General features: G+C 39.1%; 1 protein-coding gene across 1 annotated transcript in view; it reads right to left on the bottom strand.

Moving 5' to 3' along the window:
- Window positions 1-27,508, bottom strand: part of qsm (Zona pelucida superfamily protein qsm) — a 267,114-nt gene that overhangs the window by 5,782 nt on the left and 233,824 nt on the right. Inside the window, exons 5-7 of the mRNA XM_067148424.2 lie at window positions 22,309-22,539; window positions 19,612-19,759; window positions 19,180-19,324 (exon numbers count right to left, since the gene is read on the bottom strand). Of these exons, the coding sequence (XP_067004525.2) occupies window positions 19,180-19,324; window positions 19,612-19,759; window positions 22,309-22,539 (524 nt within the window). The remainder of the gene's footprint in view (window positions 1-19,179; window positions 19,325-19,611; window positions 19,760-22,308; window positions 22,540-27,508) is intronic.

Genomic DNA, 27,508 nt, shown 5'->3' with positions numbered 1-27,508 from the left:
CATCATTGTCTTTGTTTTCCTTACTTCTCTTCCACTCCATCATCCAGTTACTTATGCTCATAGGTAAATTATCTTCTTCTATTCTCCTCATACAGTATGGCCCTACCACCGAAGCCAGTTCATGTCTACAGCTTTATTAATAGAGTTCATTCCTAACTTAGTTTTTATCTCCTCATTCAGAGGACCCACCAATCATTGTTCCCATCTAGTTTGTACCGACGATCATTCTCGTTACTTTCATGTGCACTAATCTATGGAAAAGATACAAGTCCATGCGGCTTTCACTCTCATAAAGCAACGTTGGCCTGGAAACAGCCTGGTGTAAAGATAATTTCGTCTGGGAACTGACTTCCTTCTTGTAGAATATGAGGGCTATGCCGAAAGTTTTTAGCAGAGTGTGAAAGAAAATTTTTATTTGCAAAACAACAATTACAACTTTTAAAAATACTCTCCATTAGCATGCATACATTTTTCCATTCTCTGAAACCACTTAGAAAACGTTTCAGTCCAAGCTTCTTTCGGGATGTCACTTAGTGCACTCTTGTACACTGCAATGGCCTCTTCATCTGACAAAAACCGCTGCCCATGTATTTTTTCCTTGGTCTTAGGGAACAGAAAGAAGTCACATGGGCCCAGGTCAGGTGAATAGGGGGGATGAGGTAACACACTCACTTTTTCCCTTTCCAAAAAGTCCATTGTTCTGGCAACCCTGTGTTCAGATGCATTGTCGTGATGCAGCAGAAGGTGCCCACTCTTGGACTTTGGGTGCTGTGACCTCCAGGTGGCGAGGACTTTGGGAAGACAGTCAATCACATACCATTCAGCATTGACTGTACGACGTGTGTCAAAGGTCACAGAGGTGAGATGCCCCATTTTCATAAAAAAAAGTTGCCACCATCTTCTTTCCGGAGCTTCGACTTTGTCAAACTTTTGTGGGTGGCTCCTCCCCTGGAATTCACCACACAGAAGACTGTCTCTTTGTTTCAGGGTCATAATAGTAGACCCATGTTTCATCACCTGTGACGATATTGTAGGTGTCTTCGGACTGCCCTCCATTGAATTTTTCTAGCATGAAATGACACCAGTCCACTCTCTCCTCCTTTTGGCTTTCTGTCAGGGAATGTGGCACCCAACGGGCACATCTCTTGGTAAGACCTAAATAATTGTGAACGATGCTCTGTGCTGCTCTTGATCCAATATTTAAGGTCCCTTCAATGTCACAAAATGTAAGGTGTGAATCTGCTTCGATCATTTCCCTCACAGCATCAATGTTTTCTTGAGTCACAGCTGTTGCTGGGCGACTGGGACGAGGTTCATCTTCAATTGACTGCCGACCCCTTGAAAACTTGCAAAAACCAATTTCCTACTGTGGCTCTAAAAGGGGCAGCCTCACCAAAAATGCGCAGCAAAGAAGAATGGCATTCTTCGGCACTTAATTTCCTTTTATAATCATAAAAACTCATTGCTAGAAAATCGCGGCGCTACAGATTGCCTGCGTCTTTCTTCCCTAGCTATGGAGCAACTACCGCTAGGAGGGATTGCGTGCGCATGTTCCAAGGTCAAAAAACAGCGCTCTTTCAAATGAAAATAATCCCATTGTCCTCAGAATTATGGTTTATGCGCTGCTAAAAACTTTCGGCATAACCTTCGTACCGTTGATCGTAACTGTGAACTCACAGCATTAACTTTGCTGCACCTTAATTCAATCTCAGTTACATATTACCATCCTGGGAGAATACACATCCTAAATACTTGAAATTATCTACAAGTACATTTGTTTTCTTTCAATTTGCTTTATGTCGCACCAACACAGATAGGTCTTAGGCTTCGGCCACAGTGCAGGCGGCGAGCGGAGCGTTGCCGCTGTCGAAAAGTTGAAGAGTGGGGAAGAGAGAGCGCCTGTGTGGACATCTAGCGAGAGTCAGTAAGCGGCGCGGCGTCTCCCCTGTACGTAGTGATTAGATGATGGCAGTTTCAATTTTCTCGTTTGTCTCTGCTTTTAGAAATGTTTTATCTAAACTGAAGAATTCGACGCAGGACTAAGAGAGAATTTCGTAATCATCCAGTAGGTAAATAAATAACGTGAAATGCATGGGGAATTTTATCATTTATATGGAGAACTGAATTGATTTCCTGCTAAGATTTTTCAAATATATAACTTCTATGTCCATTCAACCTTTTGACTTCTTTGTAAAACGTAAAGCGCGATTGCAGAAGCAAGTCACCAACTTCCAGAGACCCATAAAAGTCAGATGTAATGACGAACACAAGTTTTCATATCGGCAATATATTACAAAGGATAATAATATTAATTAAACAATAACAATAGGACGTAAAATAATAATAATAATAATAATAATAATAATAATAATGATGATGATGCATTAAAGACAATATTGTTTATGTCCATAACCATGATTAATTTTTAACTGAATTTATCTGGTACATTTAAGATCGTTCCAATCTCTTTCCAGGCTTCCCTTGTCGCTGTTAGGTTTTCGAAGTTGTTCTCTCTGTCGTTCCATAGGAAAGTTCAGGTTTGAACTTCAGAAATTAACACTTTCATCTCCTCTCCTGTTAACTCACGAACAGTCATTGCGAGCGGCGCAGCTGAAATCTCAAACAGGAGTGAGCGGCTGGCGGCAGGCAGCGTTGTCCTTGAGCCAACTTCCCCTCCAAAATGACGCGCCGCTGGCACTATGGCCACATGCATTTGCTAACGCAGGTTTGAGTCTTATCTTTGCCGCTACACAACGCAACGCTCCGCTCGCCGCCTGCACTGTGGCCGAAGCCTTAAGACAATGATGGGATAGGAAAGGGTTAGGAGTGGGAAGGAAGCAATCGTGGCCTTAATTAAGGCCTGGTGTGAAAATGGGAAACCATGCAAGATCATCTTCAGGGCTGTCGACAGTGGGGCTTGAACCCACTCTCTTCCGAAAGCAAGCTCACAGCTGTGCGCTCCTAAACGCATGACCAACTCGCTTGATACATCTACCAGATCCAGGTTTGTATTCTCAACCTGACATTCAATTCTCTGCGGTTTCTTACCTAGTGATGTCACTTAAGTCTTAGAAAGGCTCATCCCAATTTATACCTTTCAGTAGATGGTCCATGGAAACTATGAACAACAAAAGTGAAAGATTATAGCCTTATCCAACTCCTGTAAGTACTTTGAACCAAGAACTCATTTTAGCTGTCTTTATTGTAAGTGTGGAGAGCCTGAATGTCAACATAAATTCCTTTGATTGCTTTTAATAATTTGCCCTTAATCCCATATGTCATATTTTGCAACATACAACTTAAATTCCCTTCTACAAATTGGCAAATTAAAAGTGATAACTGACATACTTGACCAGCACAAGATCCTTATTATGGGATTACAGGAAATAAGAAACATTGATCAGGATGCACTGGAATCTCAAGGATACAGAATCTACAAAGGTATACCAGAAAAGAGAGTGAAGAAAGTATTCCCCAGTTTGCAACAGGCTTTTTGATTGGCCTTAAAATAATAGTCTCTATACAAATGTTTAAATCTCATTCCTCAAGGAATAAAGACAGCTAAAAAAATTTATACCACAACTAATGCACATGCTCCTTCCAATGATAAGAATAACGCTTTAAAAGACCATGTAGAGACAGAAAAGTATTTGGATCTACTCAATGATATCCTAAATAATATTTCTAAAAACCATGTTAACATGTTAATTGGGAATTTTAATGCCCAACTAGGAAGAGAACGTAGATATCGTGATGTAATTGGTAAATGGACTGCTCAGAAGAGAACAAACAAAAATGGTCAAAAACTCGATCTTTGCAGGAATCATGACCTAATATCAAAATCTACATATTTTAACAGAAATCTATAAAAACTCAAAACATGAAAATATCCCGATTACACTAAAGGTGAATGGCAATTATATCATGTATTTATGGATAAATTATATCACAAAGAAATTTATAATGTCAGGGTTCTTCAAGGAATAGACACAGGCTCAGATCATTACGTAGTTAAAATTAAAATCGAACTCCCCAAAGAAGACTACAACAACAAGCCTATAAACCAAAACGGAAAATAGATCACCCTGCTAATTAAAAATTAAAATTATCAAAAATTAACAGAAAAATATCACAAATAACATAGATGACCTAGTTAGTAACCTTCAACAAATTGCAGAAGAACTGGCCCCAATAAAGCCTCATAAAAAGCATCAGTGGTGGAATAATGCATGTGATGATATAATTGAGAAAAGACACGAAGTGTGGTTATTGCACCAGGCCCAAAAATCTGAAGCATCTTTTCAAAATTTAGTTAAACAGCAGAAAGATACTACTAAAACCTTAAGTAGAATAAAAAGACAGTATCTTAAAGAAACTATGAATTCAAATGAAGAAGAATTCAAAATAGGACATTCACAGGATTATTACAAAAATTTAAAAAAAACATTTGACTAACTATAAAGCCCCAATCTTATTATTACAAGATGGTAATGGTGAATTAGCCCACAACAATCACAACAATGCACAAATCCTAAATATTTCAAAACACTCCTAAATTGTGAAGAACCAACAGAATTCCTTCACTTAGATGTCAATACACCGATAACAACCCCAGCAGAGAATATAAACCCTCCTACAATAAAGGAAGTTTACACAGCACTGAATGTATGTTTGTGTTTGTTTGTCCAACCCTTGTCCCGTTTCTCTACGGAGTTGGGTATGAGGTGAGATGAATCTGTCATGGCAGGTTTTATGACTGGATGCCCTTCCTGATGTCAACCTCATCAGAGGAGTTAATGAGATGAAGTGAATGACTTAATATATGATAGTAGGGAGAGGGTGAAACCCTGTGCCGGCACATAGCCTACTCCTGTCGAATAGCACCAAGGGGTCTGCTCAAGGCTTAACGCCTTCATCCGATGGACAAATCACCATCAACAGCGTCATATGCCCTCACTCCATATGAACACTGTAGGGAGGTTTGGAATTTAATTCAGAGTTTTGGCACACAATCTAGTGATTAGTGATATCACTATCTAAATTCAGGCCTAACAGGAATTTTCATTTCTATTTGTGCTTAGTAAGAAGCTAGGCTACGTATGAACGTAGTTTTAATATTACTGTAGTGTAGTATAGTAACTTATTAGAAATTAGAGTGCCTATTCTGTAATTTTGAGTAGTTTTGCAAATTTCAAACTTGAATGGTAATTTCCTTTTCTGTTTTTGCTTGGTAATAACCTGTTGTAATTAGAATATGTCTGAACATAGTTTAAAATGATTGTACTGTAGTGTATCTTAGTCTGAACGTAGTTTAAAATTATTGTAGTGTATTATAGCATCTTGTTAGAAAGTAGTGTGTTTATTCTCTTACTGTGAAATATTTGTGTAGTATAGTACCATTTCTGTGGTATCTGTAGTAACTCTCTTACTAAAATTCTGTTGTTGTAATTAGGGTAGACTTAACTGCAGTTAAGAATTGTGTAATACTTGTGTATTATTCTCTGTTTCCAGTAATTAACAGCAATTTTCTTCCAGTTAGCATGTTGTAGGAATAAAAAATTGTACAATTAAGAAGTATTGTAGTGTAGTAGTAGCCTATATTAATTAACTTACTGTCGTGTGACCATTGTGAACTAACCTAGACAATAATTCTTTCCTTTCATTTTTATTTTACACAGAATAAGTTATCTTATTTTTCCTTTTCTTTTCGTTATTTAGTAAAAATGGCTAAGCAGTGCAAGTGTAGGAACTATGGATGTGGCCAGACATTAAGGAGTATGAGGGAGGAGTTGGAGAGCTTGAGGGAGATAATTAGGGTTCTCTCAGAGGACAGGAAGGAAAGTAGGCCTCCAAACAATGTACAGGATACAGTGGGTGTAATAGAGGGATGGGAAGGAAAGGGGGGAATTGTAGAAGACAGGTGGTCTAATGTTTTAAGGGGAAGCAGATTGCAGGCTAAGGGCTCCATACAGGATCAAAATTCAGCACAGGTGTCGGTGAGAAATCTGTACGAGTCACTGCAGGTAGAACAACCAAGGGAAGATGAGGAACAGGGAACTGTTGCTGAGAAGTGTAGAAGTAGGAGAAAGGGAAGAGGTAGGGAAGGGAAATGTGGAGTAGTGGATAGGAAAAGACAGGTGGAACAGGATCATGGGATGGAGAAAAGGGAGGAGGAAGTAGCTTCTGCAGCTGTCAGGAAAGATAGGACTGACCAGGTGGGGAGGGGATCAAATGAGGTGGGTAGGGTTGAGGCTCTGGTCATGGGGGATTCTATCGTTAGACATGTCAGGAAAGTGTGTGGAGGAAAGGGTACCAGGGTAGAGTGTTATCCAGGAATTAGGTTAAGGCAGATGTTGAGGTAAGTAGAAGAGAAGGAGGAGGGAAAGGAGAAGGTGGTGGTGTTTCACGTTGGTACTAACAATGTAAGACAAGCAGGTATAAGTACCAACATAGTTGGGGATGTGTGGAACCTGGTAAATGCAGCACAGGTGACGTTTAAGGAAGCGGAGATTGTTATCAGTGGAATACTGTGTAGGAGGGATACTGACTGGAAGGTGATCGGGGATTTAAATGAGACTATGGAGTGGGTATGTGGGAAACTGGGAGTGAGATATCTAGATCTTAATGGATGGGTAGGAGATAGTGATCTGCACTGAGATGGCCTTCTCTTAAACTTCAGTGGTACAGATAAGTTAGGAAATTTGTTTAGAAGGGTTATAGGGAGGTACATTCAGGGAAACAGGGTGGCCTAGGGAGCAGTGTTAAGGGAACAGGGAACTGGAAATCAAGTAGGGATGACATAAAAATGTTAGTGCTCAACTGTAGAAGTATTGTAAAGGAGGGAATATAATTAAGTAATTTAATAGATATACACTTACCAGATATTGTAATAGGAGTTGAATCATGGCTGAGAAATGATATAATGGATGCAAAAATTTTCTCACAGAACTGGAGGGTGTATCGTAGAGATAGGATAGGAACGGTAGGAGGGGGAGTATTCATTCTCGTGAAAGAAGAATTTGTAAGCTACGAAAAAGTTAAAGATGACAAACGCGAAATTCTAGGGGTAAGGCTCATCTCTAAAGATCATAGGCAACTTGATGACTTTGGAGTGTACAGACCAGGAAAGGGTAGCGCAGGTGCTGATTCAGAATTATTTGATAAGATAATCAGCTATGTGGGAAACGATAAGGAAAGGAACGTGATTGTAGCGGGTGATCTCAATATACCGCTACCAAATGTCAATTGGGAAGGTAATGTGAACGACAGGAAGCATGACCAACAAATAGCAAATTTAATATGGGAAGGGCACCTGATTCAGAAAGTGATGGAACCAACTAGAGGGAACAATATTCTGGATGTGGTGCAAGTAAAACCAGATGAGCTCTATAGAGAAACCGAAGTAATAGATGGTATTAGTGATCACGAAGCTGTTTTTGTGGTAATTAAAAATAGATGTGAAAGAAAGGAAGAGATTAAAATTAGGACTATTAGGCAGTACCATATGGCTGATAAAACAGGCATGAGGGAGTTTGTAATAAGTAACTATGATCAGTGGAAAAGGGTAAATAAAAATGTAAACAGACTCTGGGATGGGTTTAAAGCAATTGTTGAATTGTTGAGGAATGTGAAAATAGGTTTGTACCTTTAAAGGTGGTAAGGAATGGTAAAGATCCACTATATTATAACAGGGAAGTAAGGAGACTAAGGAGGAGGTTCAGGTTGGAAAGAAACAGAGTTAGAAATGGCTGTGGAAGTAAGGAGAAATTGAAGGAACTTACTAGGAAATTGAATCTAGCAAAGAAGTCAGCTAAGGATAACATGATAGCAAGCATAATTGGTGGCCATACAAATTTTAGTGAAAAATGGAAGGGTATGATTAGGTACTTTAGGGCAGATACAGGTTCCAAGAAGGACATTCCAGGAATCATTAATGAACAAGGGGAGTGTGTATGTGAGAATCTTCAAAAGGCAGAAGTATTCAGGCAGCAGTATGTAAAGATTGTTGGTTACAATGATAATGTCCAGATAGAGGAGGTGACTAATAATATAAAAACCAAACCAAACCCCATGGCACTACAGCCCTTGTAGGGCCTTGGCCGACCAAGCGACCGCTGCTCAGCCCGAAGGCCTGCAGATTACGAGGTGTCGTGACTAATAATATAGAAGTATTAATATTTATCTATGATAGCAATGACATTTACAGTAAGATACAAAAGTTGAAAACTAGAAAAGCAGCTGGAATTGATAAGGTTTCGGGGGATATACTAAAGACAATGAGTTGGGATATAGTACCATATCTGAAGTACTTGTTTGATTATTGTTTGCATGAAGGAACTTTATCAAATGAATGGAGAGTTGCTATAGTAGCCCCTGTATATAAAGGAAAGGGTGATAGACAAAGTTGAAAATTACAGGCCAGTCAGTTTGACATGCATTGTATGTAAGCTTTGGGAAAGCATTATTTCTGATTATATAAGACATGTTTGCAAAATTAATAACAGGTTTGATAGAAGGCAGTTTGAGTTTAGGAAGGGTTATTCCACTGAAGCCCAACTTGTAGGATTCCAGCAAGATATAGCAGATATCCTGGATTCAGGTCAATTGGACTGTATCACAATTGACCTGTCTAAGGCATTTGATAGGGTAGATTATGGGAGACTACTGGTAAAAATGAGTACAATTGGACTTGACAAAAGAGTGACTGAATGGGTGGCTCTGTTTCCAGAAAACAGAACTCAGAGAATTGGAGTAGGTGAAGCTTTCTGTCCCTGTAATAATTAAGAGGGGAATTCCTCAAGGCAGTATTATTGGACCTTTATGTTTTCTTATATATACATCAATGATATGTATAAAGAAGTGGAATCAGAGATAAGGCTTTTCGCAGATGATGTTATTCTGTACAGAGTAATAAATAAGTTACAAGATTGTGAGCAACTGCAAAATGACCTTGATAATGTTGTGAGATGGACAGTAGGCAATGGTATGATGATAAACGGGGATAAAAGTCAGGTTGTGAGTTTCACGAATAGGAAAAGTCCTCTCAGTTTCAATTACTGCGTTGATGGGGTGAAAGTTCCCTTGTAAATACCTAGGTATTAATATAAGGAGAGATCTTCATTGGGGTAATCACATAAATATGATTGTAAATAAAGGGTACAGATCTGTGCACATGGTTATGAGGGTATTTAGGGGTTGTAGTAAGGATGTAAAGGAGAGAGCGTAATTGTCTCTGGTGAGACCCCAACAAGAGTATGGTTCCAGTGTATGGGACCCTCACCAGGATTACTTGATTCAGGAACTGGAAAAAATCCAAAGAAAAGCAGCTCAATTTGTTCTGGGCAATTTCCGACAAAAGAGTAGCATTACAAAAATGTTGCAAAGTTTGGGCTGGGAAGACTTGGTAGAAAGGAGGCGAGCTGCTCGACTAAGTGGTATGTCAATATAGATGTTGATTCCCATAGGGAATCTGAAATATTTGTTCCGAATGAGTAAATTTATAATACCAATATAAATGGTCCGTTATTGGACATTATAAATTTTCCAGCTAACTCATTCCTGGTTGCCAGCGTTTCGCCCTCGTGTGCTAGGCTGGGCTCATCAGTTGGTACCTAGCACACCTACCAAGACGCTGGTTAGTGCATACCATGAAGGCCACTGCGTAGGCTAATTGTAGCCAGCGGCAGTGCCAATGCACTATGAGAGACTTTGTCTCATTATCAAAAAATGATGCCTGCTTGGCCATTATATTGGTATTATAAGTGGTATGTTCTGAGCTGTCAGTGGAGAGATGATGTGGGAGGACATCAGTAGATGAATAAGTTTGGTTGGTATCTTTAAAAGTAGGAAAGATCACAATATGAAGATAAAGTTGGAATTCAAGAGGACAAATTGGGGCAAATATTCGTTTATAGGAAGGGGAGTTAGGGATTGGAATAACTTGCCAAGGGAGATGTTCAATAAATTTCCAATTTCTTTGCAATTATTTAAGAAAAAAACTAGGAAAACAACAGATAGGGAATCTGCCACCTGGGCGACTGCTCTAAATGCAGATCAGGATTGATTGATTGCTTGATTGATTGATTGATTGATTGATTGATTGATTGATTGATTGATTGATTGATTGAAATTGTATACCACCACCTCCCTTACCCCGCTGGCCAACATTCTGATGGTGAAATTTTTTTTGACCCACAGGACTCGAACTGGCTAACCACAGTGTCAGACCATTTAGACTTCAGCACCTTAACGATCACAGCCACCAGGCGGGCTTTTACATAGCACTGAATGACATGAATTTTAAAGCACCTGGAGAAGATCAGACCTTTGCAGAAAATATGTTGGAATTTCAGCAATAATTGCCCTTCATCAACAACTAGTCAACATTTGGATTACAAAAGAATTCCCAGAACATTGGATGACAGCCATCACCCATCTACTACATAAATAAGGGGACAAAACAGACCCTAATAACTATCGAGGGATTTCACTTATGGAGATTACTTATAAAATTTTCTTTAGAATTATTCTCAATATAATTAAATTACAAATTGACAATGAACTAGGAGATTATCAAGCAGGTTTTAGGCCTTGAAGGAGTTGCCCTGACCTAATTATGAGCCTCAAACTGATAATGGATTACAACAGAAAAAGAAATAGAGATATGGTGATAACATTTATCAACTTCAAGAAGGCCTATGATTGTATTCACAGGAAATCTTTATTCAAAATTTTAAGAAACATGGGATTACATCCTAAATTAGTAAATATGATAAAATTAACTCTTACAGAGACCAAATCAAAAGTAAAGTTCAGACGAATTATCAGACCCATTCGAAATAACTACTGGGTTACGGCAGGGTTATGGCTTATCACCATCACTATTTAATTGTGCACTAGAAATGGTAATGCAAGAATGGTTTAGGAAATGCCTTTCAAATATTAAAATAAGTAGGCAAATCCAAACAAACTGCCTTGGTTTTGCAGAAAATATTGCATTATTAGCCAAAGATTTAGATGAAGCAAAAACTCAAATAACAGAGCTTCACACCATTGCAAATAAAAATGGCCTTAAAATATCATTTGAGAAAACAGAAATTATACTCCAAAAATCAACACCATTAAAATAAATACATATTAATGGTATGTTCAGTCTTCAGCCCTAAGGCTGGTTGGATCCTCAACAGCTCCACTGTCAGTTGTCATAGATGGCCTAGGCATCACTGAAGAGGCTACTAGGGAAATGAGGATTGAGGTAGTTTCCCGTTGCTTTCCTCACCGAGCCAGAAGTTGCTATTACATATCAGTCTGCCAAGCCCACTGAAATGCATGCACCAACTGACCCTATGAGCAATATTTTCACACCATTCATAGCAGGGACTGGCTGCAGAAGGAATAACATTACTAGCATCGCTCATACCTTGGTCTCTTTTATATTGTCAAAGCCAAGTATAAGACAGATCAATGAAAGTAACAAAATTACTCTAGCCCATACCAAAAGACAGAGTGCACTGTAAATACTAGGTCCTGCCAGCAAAGGCAAATATTAATGGTACTAAAATTAAAATTGTAACACATTTCAAATATCTAGGTGAGTTAATAACAAATAATTTAAATGAAAAACCTTCAATTCAGATAAGGGCAAACAAGATATCTAAGGCACAAAAATTAACACAGGAAACTTACAAAAAGAAATGCTTATCCATTATTACAAAAATCAAACATTACAATACTGTCATAAAACCAGAAGCCACATATGCCACAGAAACATTATTCCATCTAAATGAACAAACCAAAACTGACAGATTACAGAAGGTCAAAAGACGAATTAGAAGAACTTGTATCAATGAAAGCTATCAGAAAGATGGGCAATGGCAAATAGTACCTAACAAACTTGTATATCATAAATTAGAACTCATTACTGATACCATGCGCAAGAAAAGACTAGGGTTGCCATTTATGCTTTCAGGGCCCATACTTATAGACATGATACTGTATAGGTTTTTGGGCTTATGCCGTGTCAAGAAAATTAAGTGAAATTCTTTACATTCCACAGAGAACTGTGCTCTGCGTCATCAGAGGAAAATCTCGACTGTCCACAAGAAAGGCTTCTTAAACAATGACTTTTTTAAAATTTAGATGTTATAATAGAAGTGGAAATGGTACATCCATTCATCACCAGATGGCTCCCCGGACATGGTACAGCGCTAGCATTCGAAGCGGAAGCTGACTGAACCATCAGAATCAGTCTAAGGGGGTCACATAACGTGTATGTAACATACGACATGGAATGAAACATCTGGTGATGAGGAACGTACGAATTTGGAAAACACCTGTCCCTTCACTATTGTTATTTTGTCTCGGTGTTAATTAATGATTTTGGTACATTACTTTTCAGTAGGCATTCCCATACATGTTTTCTCCTAACTGTATCATCCAAATCCAAAAATACAAATATGATTTCCTTGTTCCTTTCCAGATGTTTTTCCATTATTGTTCGCACTGTAAATATCAAGTCTATTGTTGATCTATTTGGTCTAAAGCCATATTGTTCTTCCTCTAACTGCATTTCTATTATATCCCTCAGTCCTTTGTCTAAGACTTTCTCCATTATTTTTAGCCCATGTGATAATAGGGTCATACCTATATAATTTTCACATTACTTCCTATTTCCTTTTTTGAACAATGGTGCAGTGCTCCCCTGTTGCCCATCTTCAGGTATCCTTTCATCCTTCCATATGGTATTGAGGGCTCTGTATAGCCACTGTAGTCCAATGCTTCCTGCTACCTTAATCATATCAGCATTGAATTGCTTTGCCTTTGGTCATTGCTTTCACTGCCCTTTCAAGTTCCAGTTATGTTATCGGGTTCTCTTCTTTTTCTCCATCTATTATTTTCATATTCATATCATCTTCTTCCTCCGAGCACTCATCCTCATTATGAAGTTTTTCAAAATATTTTGCCATCACCTTCTGAAGACCCTTTTCGTCATGTATTATGGATCCATCTTCTAATACCTTGATTTTTTCTTGATTTATTCTTTTCGATTTTATTACTCTGTATAATAGTCTCTGATTTCCTCGACTATCTTGCTCAATTTTGCTGGTAAACTCTCCCCAACATTTCTCCTTTTCTTCCTTGATACTCCTCTTTACTTGAAGTTTTAATCTTTTGTATTCCACATGTAACCTTTCTATCTCATTCTCATCCCTCTGATACGTTTATTGCTTTTCCTTATCCATTTCTTTCTTAACATTGTTCCTTTCTTTTATTTCTTTTCTTATTTTGTCTGTCCACCACCATGTCTCCTTTTCCTTAACATTTGCTTTTGTTTTCCTGCATACCTTAATTGCTGCTTCCACAAATGTCTGTCTTAAATTGTCCCACTCTTTTTCTCCACTTTGTATTTCTATGTTAGGCAACTTCCTTTTTATCCAATTTTGGAATGCCATTTTTTAATCCTCCTCCTGCAATTCCCAAATGCTGATCTTTGGTTCTTCTTCAGTACAGTTTTAGGGATTTTTACTTGTTTTAATTCCACAATCAATAATCTATGATCACCTTCCTTACTTTCACTGGGGATTATCTTTGTATTCATGACATATCTTCTCCATTCTCGGTCTGTTATTATAAAATCGATGGGTGTTCCATACTGTCCATCCCAACTATATCGGCTTACGTTATGGCTATTCCTCTTCATAAACCATGTGTTCTTTATTATCAGGTTATTTCTGATACAAAGGTCCAACAGTTTCTCTCCATCTTCATTTCTATCGTCATACCCATGTGGGCGCAGAACATTCTCATATTCCATTCTATCAGTTCCCACGTGAACATTCAGATCTCCCATTATCATGATCCCATCTCCAACAATATGTGTTTCCAGTTCATTGAGGAAATCATCTTTTTCTTCCATGCTACATTCTCTCCGTGGAGCATATACCTGTACTATCTTCAATAGTTCCTTGTTTACATGTATGTGCATTATTATTATTATTGTCTGGATCATCAAAAATTCCCTAGAATACCCACACATTCCTAACAGATTTTCTGAATTCAAAGTTGTTTATGATATAATCCATTATGGATCTGGTGCCCCTACCCTCCCATGTGCAGCAGTAAATAGCCTTATGCCTGAAGAATGTATTCATAACCGTTTATCCCATGCTAGCACAGAAGTCCAGCAAATGCTTATACATTTCCATTTATTTAGGAACAACCTCCGGTATTTACAGGCTGCCACTAAGTACAAGGTAAAACATATCAAATTTTCTGTACAGATCTATTAATTGAAGAAAACTCTAAATTATGAAGGAACAGTATAATTAGTGTGGCATTTCAGAGATGTAGCTGTAGAGGTGGTGTCTCAGGATCTTGATGGAGCCTCGGAGGACGAGAGTCGCAATTTCGGGGATGAGCTTCATTGGGAGTTGGAAGCGCTTCCATGTGGCGACGAAGTGACGGGGTATGGTACCGCGAGCTCCAACCATTATCCCTATTATTTCAATTTCCTGAAGGTGGTATTTAGATTTGTAGTAAGGGATAGTGGGTTTGTATTTGTTAATCTTTTCTAGATTGACCTCCTCTGGCTGACCGCTGTGGTGCTCGAACCTGACAGTCGAATCTAAGATGAATCCTTGAGAGCTGTTGTCTTTAAAGGCTATGATGTCAATTGTCTGTGAACTACCGTTTATGACCAGTCCGTGTACCTCCTCATGTACAGTGAATCCTTTCTTTCTCTTTTCTTTGGCAATGAAGGATCTGATCTGGTGGTGCCGCGTGTTTCTTAGGAGCTCCCCGCATGATCAGAATCCCAGGACATTACCAAGAGTTTCTTTCTTTCCATGGCAATGCCGACAGATGTTGTTGTTCAGGAATCTGCCTGGCATCAAGTGCACCGCAGAAACATTAGCAGTCATCTTTATAGCCTCTCTCCACTCGTTGCAAGACAGTCCGGTATGATCTCGCACCCAAGAGTTTGCTGGTGTGCACTCCTTGTAAAGTTGTACACCAAGTCCTTTTTGCGGTAGTGAACACCAGGAGGTGAATTCACGTTCTCGTAGCTCTTGATGGATCTTCTTAGTATCGTACAGGCTGTTCTTAGCGATTATTTTCCGGGTATCAGCGTTTGTTAATTTTAAGCGTTCTATACATTCCCGACTCTCTGTGTGAGAATCCCTCGAAGCGACGCGAGTGGATTTTTAGTCTTGAGCAAGATGTTGCAGGCATTAATGCATTGTAGGTAAACTTCCCACGAGGTTTTAAAAAGAGCAAGTCCTTTGTATTTCTTTTCGGTGTACAGCATGCCATCTGGAGTATCCGTCGGCAACTGCAATATCTCCTTTTTTGCACTTTTAATCATTTTATCGCTATCGGATTTTCTTGAAACTGCATATCAGGAAAGGGTATATCAGGGTGGGACTGATTGAGGAATTCAGTACTATGAGCTTTTGGTCTTGCTTAAGCAGTGGCGACGATGTTACAAGTTGGAGCTTATTGTGACAGCAGTCTCGTCGAACACTAGAGTGTCCCTGAAGGTAGTTCCAAGGTAACGAATTTGTTCGCCATCTCCAATTAAGTCAATCCTACAGTCTTCCTCCACAGATAGCGACCCTTGCTTCAACTCGCCTCGGATTACGCATATCCCTGTGCACTTCTGAGGATTGATATCAAGACCGATTTCTTCGAACCTCCTGCGGGCTAGTCAAGTAAGCTCTAAGGCAGTTACTTTGTTCTTCCCGATGATGATGGTGTCGTCAGCAAAGCTCATTATGGTTATAGGTGGTAGTTCGGGTGACAGAGATGCCCCGTAATGCTGCGAGAGACTATCTTCGCTTAGCTCATCTAAGATTTGATCTACGGCTAGGTTGTAGAGGGCTGGTGATAATGAAGATCCCTGCATCACACCTCTCTTTATGAATATAGGTTTTGTTCTACCCTTCTGCATTTTGATTTGAGCGATGTTCCCAGTCTGAAGGTTGGAAATTACGTCCCCCAATTTTGAGGGTATTCCTTCAGACTGCAGAGTTTTCAGAAAGTGGCTGTGGCCAATATTGTCAAATGCCTTTCGAATGTAAAAAAAAATTACCGTGATTTCTTCTTTACTCTGTTTAGCAGATTTTAACAGTGCGCCAAGAATGGAAGTGTTTATAATGGTGCCTGGAGTTGAACAGAATCCTCGCTGGTGTTCATTATAGTCGATGTACTCACATAGGCGACTGTCGAATACTCTTTCTATTACTCTCCTAATGACTGAACAGATAGTGATGGGTCGCCAGTTCAACACAGCCTTCAGATCGCCTTTCTTATATAGCAAAATTGTACGTGCATTCCGCAGACATTCGGGGATTTCGTCGGTTTATAGCATTATTAGCTTCCATATCTTCCCTACATTTACCATCACTTTTTCAGATCTTTCAGTTCTATTTCCAATTCTCGCACTGAAATTGCTGATCAGATCCTTCAGTTCTATTCCCGACTCTGGAACTGAAATTGCCCATTAGCACTATCCTATGCTTGCTGTTGACCCTGACTACAATGTCATGCAATGCTTTATAAAAGTCAAATTCCTCCTCATCTGCACCCTCGTATGGTGACTCGCCCTAAATCGTCCAGCTATCAAATCTATCCACACGATTCACTAATTTATGTGCCCAACAGAAACTGCGTTGTGTGCAGTAATATTCCTGATGAGCAGTCCTCCACCACGCTATACCCTTAACTTTTAAAATTCATCAAGAACACTTTGTAAGCTATCTCTTCTTCATTATCTCCCCTTACCCAAATATCATTAACTCCTGAAACTTCTAGACTCATCCCCTCTGCTAACTCAGCCAGTTCTACTTTCTTTCTTCCATAAGCCCCATTAATATTGATAGTTTCCCATGGAATTCCATATCATTCACCAAGTTGATTTCATATTCTCATATTATCAATAAGGATTTGATACCCTTTGTAATTAATAGTAAGAATGATGTAGACAGAGCTATTGAGCATCTTTATAATAATATGAACAATGCTCATAGATATATTATTGGTACCACTGGAAATCTAGTGCCAATTCTTACGTACGACAATGGCCGTCGCAATGATGGCAGGTGTAGCATCCTGAAAGATTATTGTGTTACATCATGTCATTCCACCAGATTAATAATAATTTTAATCTGGGTAGCCTTCAAAATAGGCAGACTCCCCAGGAAACGTGTGCTGGTCAAGACATAAATATGAACTTTTCTTAGCCCAGGTTTCAGTCAGCCCTATCTCTAGAGACGACACCACGCCAGGTCTCCTTAAGGATTTGATCCACATTAAGACTAGATGTAGGAAAAGATGGCAAAAATACCATGATCCCGCTGACCAGGTTGAATATTGGGAATCAGCCCTGGAAGTCTGCAACCGTTTGCTGGAATGTAAGATTGAAAAATGATGGAAATTCTACTGTACTCTCTCAGAACATGAATCAGACCGTGATTTTTGACAGGTTTCTCACAGTCTGGCTTGACTAAATCCCCCCTGGCATCCAATTTGTGGCCAAAATGGACTAGCGTTCTCCCCTTATGATAACGTTGAGGCTTTTTCAGACTCAACTCATGATATTTCTGACGATAACAAGAACGAACAATGGCACCATGAAATGCACAGAAAAGCCTCATCTTTCAAGCAACAATGGCCTCCAGACATTTGCATTGCAGTCATAAAGCCTGCAGAGGTCTGCAGGGTTGCCTAAATGAGAAGTAGTCTCCCGATGATTACAGGGTATCGAACAAGGAAATTTAATCACTGTTATATAAGGCAGTAATAATTTTTGCCAACATCTTTTCTGCATGTTTAAAAATGGGATACTTTCTCCCCACAGAGTGAAGTCCCTTCCCCAATCCTATATGTGAATGATCTTTCAACCCATCAAGCAGTGGAGGACCAGCAGTACGCAGATGACACTGCCATTTACACTTCTAAGAGTAGAAATGGACATGCTGTCTTCGTATTGCAATAATAGATTTCAAAGTTTTGGAAGTGGTGTGTCCAAAACAAGTTGAAAAGAAATGCTGTAAAACTCAGGCAATTATCTTCACCAAAAGATGGCCTAAATTTTGTCATCTTACTATACAACAATGTCATATTATTCTGGACCCGCAAAATTACGTCTCTCTTCTTAACAATGGACACAATATAGGGCAGGCTGTGTACAGAGCTCGGTATCTGCAGTTGGTTAAGTGCGGCCAGTATCCAGTATTTGGGGGATAGTGGGTTCGAACCCCACTGTCGGCAGCCCTGAAGATGGTTTCCCATTTTCACACCAGGCAAATGCTGGGGCTGTAACTTAAGGCCATGACCGCTTCCTTACCAATCCTGGCCCTTTCTTGTCCCATCATTGCCATAAGACTTATCTGTGTTGGTGCATTGTGAAGCAACTTGTAAAAAAAGAAAAAATGCATGCCCTGCAAGGAGCATCGGCACAAGTGGCCTACCTGAGACCTCTGCTGGTTAATAAGTTTTTCTCCTCTAATGTTAAGAGAAACATTTACTTAACATGTATCAGGCCCATCCTGCTGTATAGTTGCGAAGCCTGAAGCTATATTCCTAAAACTCCACTTTCCAAATTTCAAGTTTTCCAATACAAAACTTCATGAATGATGACCAGACCTCCTAAACTGAAATCTAATAAAAAGATGCAATGCAAACTTTCTATTTTGCTCATTAGATCTCATATAAATAAAATAATAAAGATGACCAAATCTACTATCCTCCTTAGCTACTCTATAGACCTGGGCAATGTACTCTTAAAACAGGCCCTAAGGACCAAGAAGCCAAATATACAATTTAAACATCGAGGCCCTTGGCTCACATATGACCTGTTTTAACAGGAAAACATTTCAGTTTTTGGTCTTTGCAAATTAAAAGAATTGCTTTTAACGTTATTATAACATTGCGCAAAATCAGTATTATGCATATACATCCCATATATGGAACACCTAATTACTCATACGTGTGCAAAATCCATAATCATATCAACTGATGTAACATGAAATATATTAAAAAAGAGCAATATATGTATGATAATTTTAAAAATCTGAAGGGAAGTACCTTCAGGCATATCTGGGTTAATAGGACAGAGATTTACTGTAAGTATGCTCTCAGATTTTTAATAGGAAGCTATCATTTTAGCAATTGGATACCTACCTTGCTCCCCCAGCTCATCCTCTTCATAGTTCACCTTGATGAAAGTCGTCATGGTGACCTCGAATACCTTATTTGGGTCAGCGGGCATGGCATTAACTTCTCGACGCTTGCGTCCATATCCCACCTGTCCGTTGCTGCACTCCACCTGCACACATCACAGACAGTCAACTTTTATGTTCTCACTTGCAGCAGATATGCTTGCCTTCCTTGGAAAACCATGGATTCTAATTCAACAACACATTTCAATTTCTTAAATTTCAACATTTGTCTTATAAAATTACAGAAACCTATTCTAAGCATTTTAAGAAAATTATTTCAACATTAGGGTGCGACATTGAAATAATTTAATATATGAATTAGGAAGCATCAAATGAAAATTTTGTGTTTGACAACTGTCATTAGAGCTGAAAAATTTTATTTTCATGTACTCACTCCTCGACACTTATCCAAGCACACATTCACTGTACCCTTGAAAAGTACGTAGGTAGACTCTGGAAACTTGAAAGCTCGGAACTTGGCTGAGAGAAAGTCGCCATCAACAGTGTTGAAGTTCTCGAACAAATATGGGTCTACAGAACATCTGCAATGGATATAGAATGTTATACACTGAGAGGAGCTGATATATACACATATTGTTTTCATCAACAAATATAAATACTCTATGCTGAACTCAACATAATATAGTAATATTTTGGGTTTTTAGAACCCCATAACTACTTTTACAGTTTTTGGAGATGCCAAGATGTCAGAATCTTGTCCATCAGGAGTTCTTTTACATGCCCAGTAAATCTACTGACACGAGGCTAACACACTTGAGCCCCTTCAAATATCACCAGACTGAGTAGAATCAAACCTGTCAACCTGAGCTCGGAAGGTCAGTGCTCTACCCACTGAGCTACTCAGCTCACCAGCATACTCTAAAATATCAATGTAAGTTAAAGTCTGTACTTTCGTATTTTGTGTATTTTGTACTTTGACCCTTAAGTAATATTGGCATGTTTTTCAATATAGTTTTTTAAGAAGCAGTTGTATTCCTTTCTGAATCCACACCTAGAATCCTCCAACTATCACCAGTGGCAGCGCGTGTATAAAGTGTCTGGGGATTCACTGCTGTCAAAAATAACGTGTTGAGATTTATTGTTACTTGATGTTTACATAGATGTAAAATAGTGACGTTGCTTGATTAGAAACACGACTTTCCTTTGAAGGGACACGCCTACAGCTCGAAGAAGTTACCAAAACAATGAAGATGAAAGAGAGAATATGAGGTGCAATTACTTAAAGGTGATCCAATTTCCTCTGATTTTGGAAACGTTGCTTGCGTACAAATAACTTCTTCAAGAACATGTTCGGCAGACTGCTGCTGTTTAGGTATTGATGTATTTTGCTGCTTATATTTCATAGAACATGCATTACTAATGAAAAGCTCCAGGGGCTCTCGACTTGGGAGCATGGGTTGGCAATCATGGGCCCCTTAGCTGAGTCCTGGCATTGCTTCCACTTACTTGCACCAGGCTCCTCACTTTCATCTATCCTATCTGACCTCCCTTGATCAAGTCTTGTTCTTTTCAGACCCTGACGGTATTAGAGCACTCGAGGCCCAGGGAGTGTTTTATTTTCACACCCTTCGTGGCCTTTGTCTTTCTTTGGCCAACACCATTTTCAAAGTGTAGGATCCCTTCCATTTTTCTCTATGATTAGTGTTATATAGAGGATGGTTGCCTAGTTGTACTTCCTTTTAAAGCAATAATCACCATCACCACTTACTAATGAAACGTTTCATTAATTACATAAATTTAGGCTACGTATGCCTATTCATGCTATACAAAATTTAGTTGCCAAAATATTCTGGCTCATTGAAGTTAATTACATCAGAAATGCAAAATTGTCAAATTAAAACCCCTCCAAAACCTACCACAGACGGCAAACTAAGGTCAATTGTGCCTGATATGGTATCGACCTGGGAGATCAGTAGGCTACAATGAGAGACAAACAACCTAAAATAGGAGTGGATGTCGCGATAGAATAAGGCATGCAATTTTTCAGTTGCACAGAATAAACTGTGTATGTTCAGTCCCCACCATTGAATAGAAAGATTCTTCTGGGAAAATCTCGGCAGGTAATGCCTGGTAATGCACCGCGTGCTCTGACAGTGCTTCGGCTAGTTTCAGAACTGCTTGATGTAATTCGTGTCTATCACCAGTCCAGTCGCCAGTGATTCCTAGGCTATGTTTTCCCTGCTCCTCACAGCCCCTCGCCTTGTACACCCTCCTTACGTCTCACGGCCCAGCTCCCATAGTTCTGAAATTGAACCTCTTCGCTGGTTCCGAAGAGCAACAGAGTGTTGATGTCAAAAATACCACTACGTGCATGGATATACAGAGCTTATTAAAGGAATAAGCTGTAATAATCCATTTTATATAAACGTATCTATTTCTAGGGGTTCACTGACTACACCCTATTGGACTTTTCTATTAATTCAGTAACCAAGACAGATACCAGTATATTGAAATTTGCTTCAAAGTGATGTATGAATAAATCACAATCACCAGTACTCTACAAGCTGTGAGGTACACTATGTCACATCTGGTTGCTGAGCGCTCTATGTCATGTTATGTTGTGGTGGTGAGTGACCGTAGAAGACAGCTGAAACCAGAGAACGTGAAAATTCTCATGATAGTTGCATTTTCCTAGCAATTAATTAATCTTTACTTTATATCTAGTTAATTAGTTGAATGTATTTTCAATGAAAAGTTCCTGATAGACAGCATTTTGATTTATAGCTTTTGGTTTTCCCAACTAGCTTACAATTGAAGATATTTCGAGCAATATGGCTACAACTCAATAATATAACACAATGATTGTATTTGTGTAAATTTCTATGTAAATATGTGTGTACAAAGTGTTAACAGTTCAATTAGTAAATATTCATTTTCATCTGTAATAGATATGCGATTGGTAAACATGTAATAACACTGCCGAGATTCCTATAACATAGAATTCACACTTTTTATAACAAATTTTACTAAAATATAAAACCACTTTCACAGACCTCTCTTTATGTATGGCTAATCAAGATAGTTTTGACTGTAACTGCCACTTGGGTAGTTTCAAGATAGACTGACTTACCCATTAAATATTATTGTTTCTTCCTGAGCCTTCGTATCCGACACCTGCATGTAGCTGACCAGCAGCCCGTAGATGGGAGCACTGTTCTTGTCGAGAAAGATCTCCATCTGTAGAGGTGTACCAGGGTTCACATTCAACTCCCCAGTCACTTCTTGTCCTCCTTGACGCACTCCAACATTTAGCTCAGGCACAGGAGCTGTACCTTGGAAGGTGCGGGTTATATTTACCACTCTGTAACATTCAATCAGTTAAGATGATGTTTATACCAACCTACATTTACACCTCTTGAAAATTTCTACATGCCTATAATGCATTTCATAAGTTTTAAATTTAATGAGAGAATATAACCACTAAATGTGAATATAGACATTTTAAGATTATAAGGATTTGAATGCTGCTTGAAATGCCCAAGTATGAAATATAGTTTCAAGGCTAAAATACTACCAGATCTAAAGCAATATTGATTTTTATTACTTAGAATAAATAATGTAAGATTGTGTTGTTGATATAATCGATCTTCAGGAAACTTTCCTAGCACTCTTCCTCTCTACACCAAATTATACAGTAGATTTTCCTGGTTCTTGGCTATGTAAAATGTGTGGAACAGGGACTTGCACAATCGAAATGGATACTGAAGTAAAAACAAAAACAAAAAACTGTCCAATATGGTTTCCAAAGAAGCAGAGTTGACACACTTTAAAGTTTGTTTGTTGTATAACATTTGTTGCGTATCTCTACGAGGTTGGGTATGAAGTGAGATGAATCTTTGTAGCGAGTTTTTACTTCCTGGCATCACCCTCATCAGAGTAATTCATGAGATGAAGTGAATGACATGATATATTATGGTATAGTAAGAAGACAGATAGTGAAACCCAGTGGTGGCACATAGCCTACTTCTGTCGAATAGTACCAAGGGATCTGATCAAGGCTTAATGTCTCTGTATCAGGGGTACACCTTCCCCAGCTATTTAAATCGTCCGCCTTCTGCACTATGGCCATCTCTGACAGTGATTAAGAATTCTTATGATTTTGTCAAACTTCCTACTCCGATGGTTAGATGGCTCTTGCATCTATTTTATAGTGATATCTGGTGGGCTAAGTCACAATTAATCTACAGAGAAATTTAATTTGTTATAGTTGGTAAACCTTTTTACTTGTTATTGTTTTTAGGTGTCAAAGCTGTCAACTCTTCACCTGGTTCCTCCTCTAATGTAATCTGCCTATCACTTGCCTGTAATAAAGTTTTCTAACCAATCAGAACTCAGGTTAGTGAATGAAAATTTAGCTTCTGGATTCTGGAATCTAATATATAGTCTAAAACTTTCCCCTGAGGATCTATATAAGCCGAGTGCATTAGGGCCTTCTTGTCTGATTTGCTCCAGTGATTGTGTGCACGACTTGACAGAGGTTAGAGTGGGCAGGAGGCAATGGGGCTTGAAAAAGATCCAGAGCTACCAGGTAATGGCAGAATAAACATAAATATTGTGTGTCAGTGTGTGTCTTGAGAGGAAGATTTCAGCATTTTTCTTTAAAATATGACATGTAAGATTTTCATTTTTTGCTGTAATGTAGGTCCTTCTGCACAGTCTTCAGACTCCATTTATATTCCCTACTAGGAAAATAATTTAATGTAAGGGAGCTTGAGTAGTTACCCTCGGAAGTCTCCCCTTCTATGTTTGTGCTGGGTGACAAAGTTTTTCAACCTATACATTTGGAAACTTGTCTCGGCCTTTGAATGTTCCCCATTTAGTCACCCTTTTTAACATGGGATTAGTCTGTGTCATTGGGCCTTAAACCCACTTGAGTTCTTGTCATCTCCGGAATATTATTTTAAGGAGCTGCTGTTTTGCCTCCTTGCCTTTTATTAATTTCCTGTATTTGTTCTAACCTTTTTCTTTTCCTTCTTAAGGCCTAGTAGGGTGGGTAATAAGCCCCTGTATATTCATTATGGTTTTTGGGTAACTGTGTCTGTCTTTAGGTTCCTTTGTGGAACAGTTTCACTTCTTGGTGAAATTTTGTAATTGATAAGCCCACCGTGGAGCTAACTGTGTATGAACACTATGAAGTGGCGTCACCCAATTGGTTACCAGTGCAATTGAAAATGTAACAAGCGACATATTGCTTCATCGAGGCAAATCTCTGTAACTGAAACAGACTCTGTAGCAGTCTCCATACGATGGACGAATCGCCATCAACAGTCTCCACTCCATATGAATACTGCGGAGAGGTTTGGCATTAAATCCAGGCAGGTTTTTGGCACACAATCCAGTAATCATAAATTGTATAATTTCCTCCTTTCCTACCACGCCGCCCAATATTCTGATGGCGAACTTTTTCTACCAACGGGACTCGAAACGATGTCAGATCACATAGACTTGACGCCTTAACGATTATGGTTACCAGGTGGGCATTAAGCCTATATTCCAGCTTTAAATTAAGGCACTGAACCATACTGTATTATGTGATAGGGCCAATATTTAACGCTGAATTAATATTATTTACCAACACCGAGGTATGAAAACTGGAAAAGCCCGCGAACACTCAGGGTAGCAGTATAGTTAGCCACCCACGACGCACATGGCTGTGGTTTTCGTATGAGAGAGAAATGAGGCTTGTGGCAGAAGTTAGGGGAATTGCCTAACTCAATCCCGCCAGTGGAAGAGCGAAAGATATGACTGTTTGGATGTGCAAATTACGCCAGCCAACTGTTGTTTGAGAGTGTAAAACAAAAGCATTGTTATGTAATTTTCTACATGTATTTAGCTGAAAATGTCCCATAATGGTGCTCTGACTAATTAATATTCACATTATTATGGAGCATAGGAACTGAAGCTTATTTGGCACAAAGGAGAAGGGAATGTTTGTTGGGGATCTCCCTCATAGCGCGTCCCTTTTGGAACTTATAAAAGGGATGCGATATGTAGAGAGGAACACTGTTGAACTCTGAACGTGTTACTGTGAGGTTACTGTGCGTATTGTCGGAATATATAGGAGAAGTGCCTGTAGACAATAGAGAGAGAATTTATTAAGCTCGTCTTGCTCAAACTAAGCATAGAAGTGGATGTAATAATGTTAGGTAAACTATTTTGATCGAATAAATAAAAAGTGAGTGAACGGAATCGATCAGGGAGCTGCAGGCTACAGTAACTCGCAATCAGGCATCGGAGTGACTAAGTGTTTATATAGATGGACTGAGCTTCAACTAGCTTCACTGAAACATAACAGCATTTTCAACTCATATGTTTCAGTATTGGAAGTTTTTCATTAAATTATCAATGTGCACTGATTCCAGTAATCGGTAACCCGACTTCACAAGGAATAGATCGTCATATTCCAGTTGATCCTCGTACGAAAAAGGATCCTCCCACAGAACGAGTCTGGTAAGCAGCAGCCGAGAGTCGCCCCGCGGACCTGTGACGATGGACGTCGCTAGTGTGGCTATGGCCTGTCAAGCATGCCAGATGGCCCAGAAGGATGAGCGACGGTTTCATCATCACAGATAAGTTCTAGCATGAATTAGGACAATCTAGGATTTGTATTTTTGTAAATATTAGTATAAACATGCGTTCAGGCAAGTCACTGTATACATGTAAATAGGCTTAGGGCCATGCATGCATTAGTTCAGGGATGTTAGCTTAGTACTAGGAAGGGTAACAGTTTAGCGAGTTGGATGTCTTGTCAGATGAAGTTATTCCTGTCTGTTTTATTTGAGAGAGTCTGAGGTGATACGGTCATCCAAAAAGTAAGGTCAATTGTGCCTGATATGGTATCGACCTGGGAGATCAGTAGGCTACAATGAGAGACAAACAACCTAAAATAGGAGTGGATGTCGCGATAGAATAAGGCATAATTTTTCAGTTGCACAGAATAAACTATATACGTTCAGTCCCCACCATTGAATAGCAAGATTCTTCTGGGAAAATTTCGGCAGGTAACGCCTGGCAATGCACATGAATCGAACTTGGGTCTGCAAGTTAAATAATGTGATTTGTTGAATGATTAGTTCCGGATAGCCCGAAGCGAAGATGCTGCAGATATGCCTATCCGATGTTGAATTACGAGTCTGGGGAGAAATTGTACCGGACCAATGAGGGATTTTGTTACGAGACAAATGAGAGCCATGGCCGCTCGCACTATTGAGAGGTTTCCCCGAGTGGGGAGATAAGAAAATAGCCAGCCAATTGACAAGTTGGGCGAAGACCCATTTAAACCATGTGTTACGTTACATCTATGCGGTGACCCTCCCCGAGTAAAGAAGATTTTGCAGCAAAAAGGAATGTTTTGTTTGGGACATAGAAAGATGGACGACCTCGTTAACCGCCCATTACGGCAACAGGTTAATGAACATCAGGTAAGCAGCCGACTGGAAAGATGAGCATGTATTTTATCTCGATAAGACAAATGTTTATTTATGTTTTTATTTCAGGTATTTGTGCGTGTCATATTTTGTTGCCCATGTGTCTTGCATTGTTATTTGTCGTTTGTTGTCATTTGTGTAAGGGGAGAGCTCGTAGGCTTGTTTTGTGATGGGAGTGCTCATTCTTGATTATGAGAGCGGGCTCATGTTTAACTTCAGTGATTATTTTGTGGGTAGTATAGTGGTCCAAAGCCAGTGTGAGATGTTTTTCCTTTCCCTAACCATTGGGAGTCATATTAGTCAATTAGTGGAAATAATGTGAGAATCTTATATTCCTAACCTCATGTAGTTGAACGTTTTAAATGACGACATCTACAGTGTTCAAACTCATTTGTTAAATGAAATCATGCCATGTTAACTACTCACGGTTCCAATAAAGACTTTCACATTATTCGGGCAGAGACCCGCAACTATCAATGCTATTTTGTTACAAATTTGTTTCTTGTTTTGTTTAATTTTTTTGGCTGGGGGGGATTTTACCTTCATTTTGTTTTTGAAGATTAATCTTTTCCATCCCTCATCTTTGGATTCTCATTCATGTACAGTTGTTAGTACTTGTCCTACTTCAATTTTAGTTATTTGTTAGATCCATTTTTCAGACAGACAATCGCTCTACCGACTGGCCAGCCAGGCAAAACAAGAGGACATTAGGTAAGGTACAATACCAAGTTGGCGGATTCGATCTCGGCTCAGTCCGGTGTTATTTGAAGGTTCTCAAACACCTCAGCTTCGTAAATTTACCAGCACATAAACAACTATTGGACAAAATTCAGCACCTCGGCG

The sequence above is a fragment of the Anabrus simplex genome, chromosome 5 (genome assembly GCF_040414725.1).
Source record: "Anabrus simplex isolate iqAnaSimp1 chromosome 5, ASM4041472v1, whole genome shotgun sequence".
NCBI lineage: Eukaryota > Metazoa > Arthropoda > Insecta > Orthoptera > Tettigoniidae > Anabrus > Anabrus simplex.
This window is presented reverse-complemented; position numbering and strand designations above follow the sequence as displayed.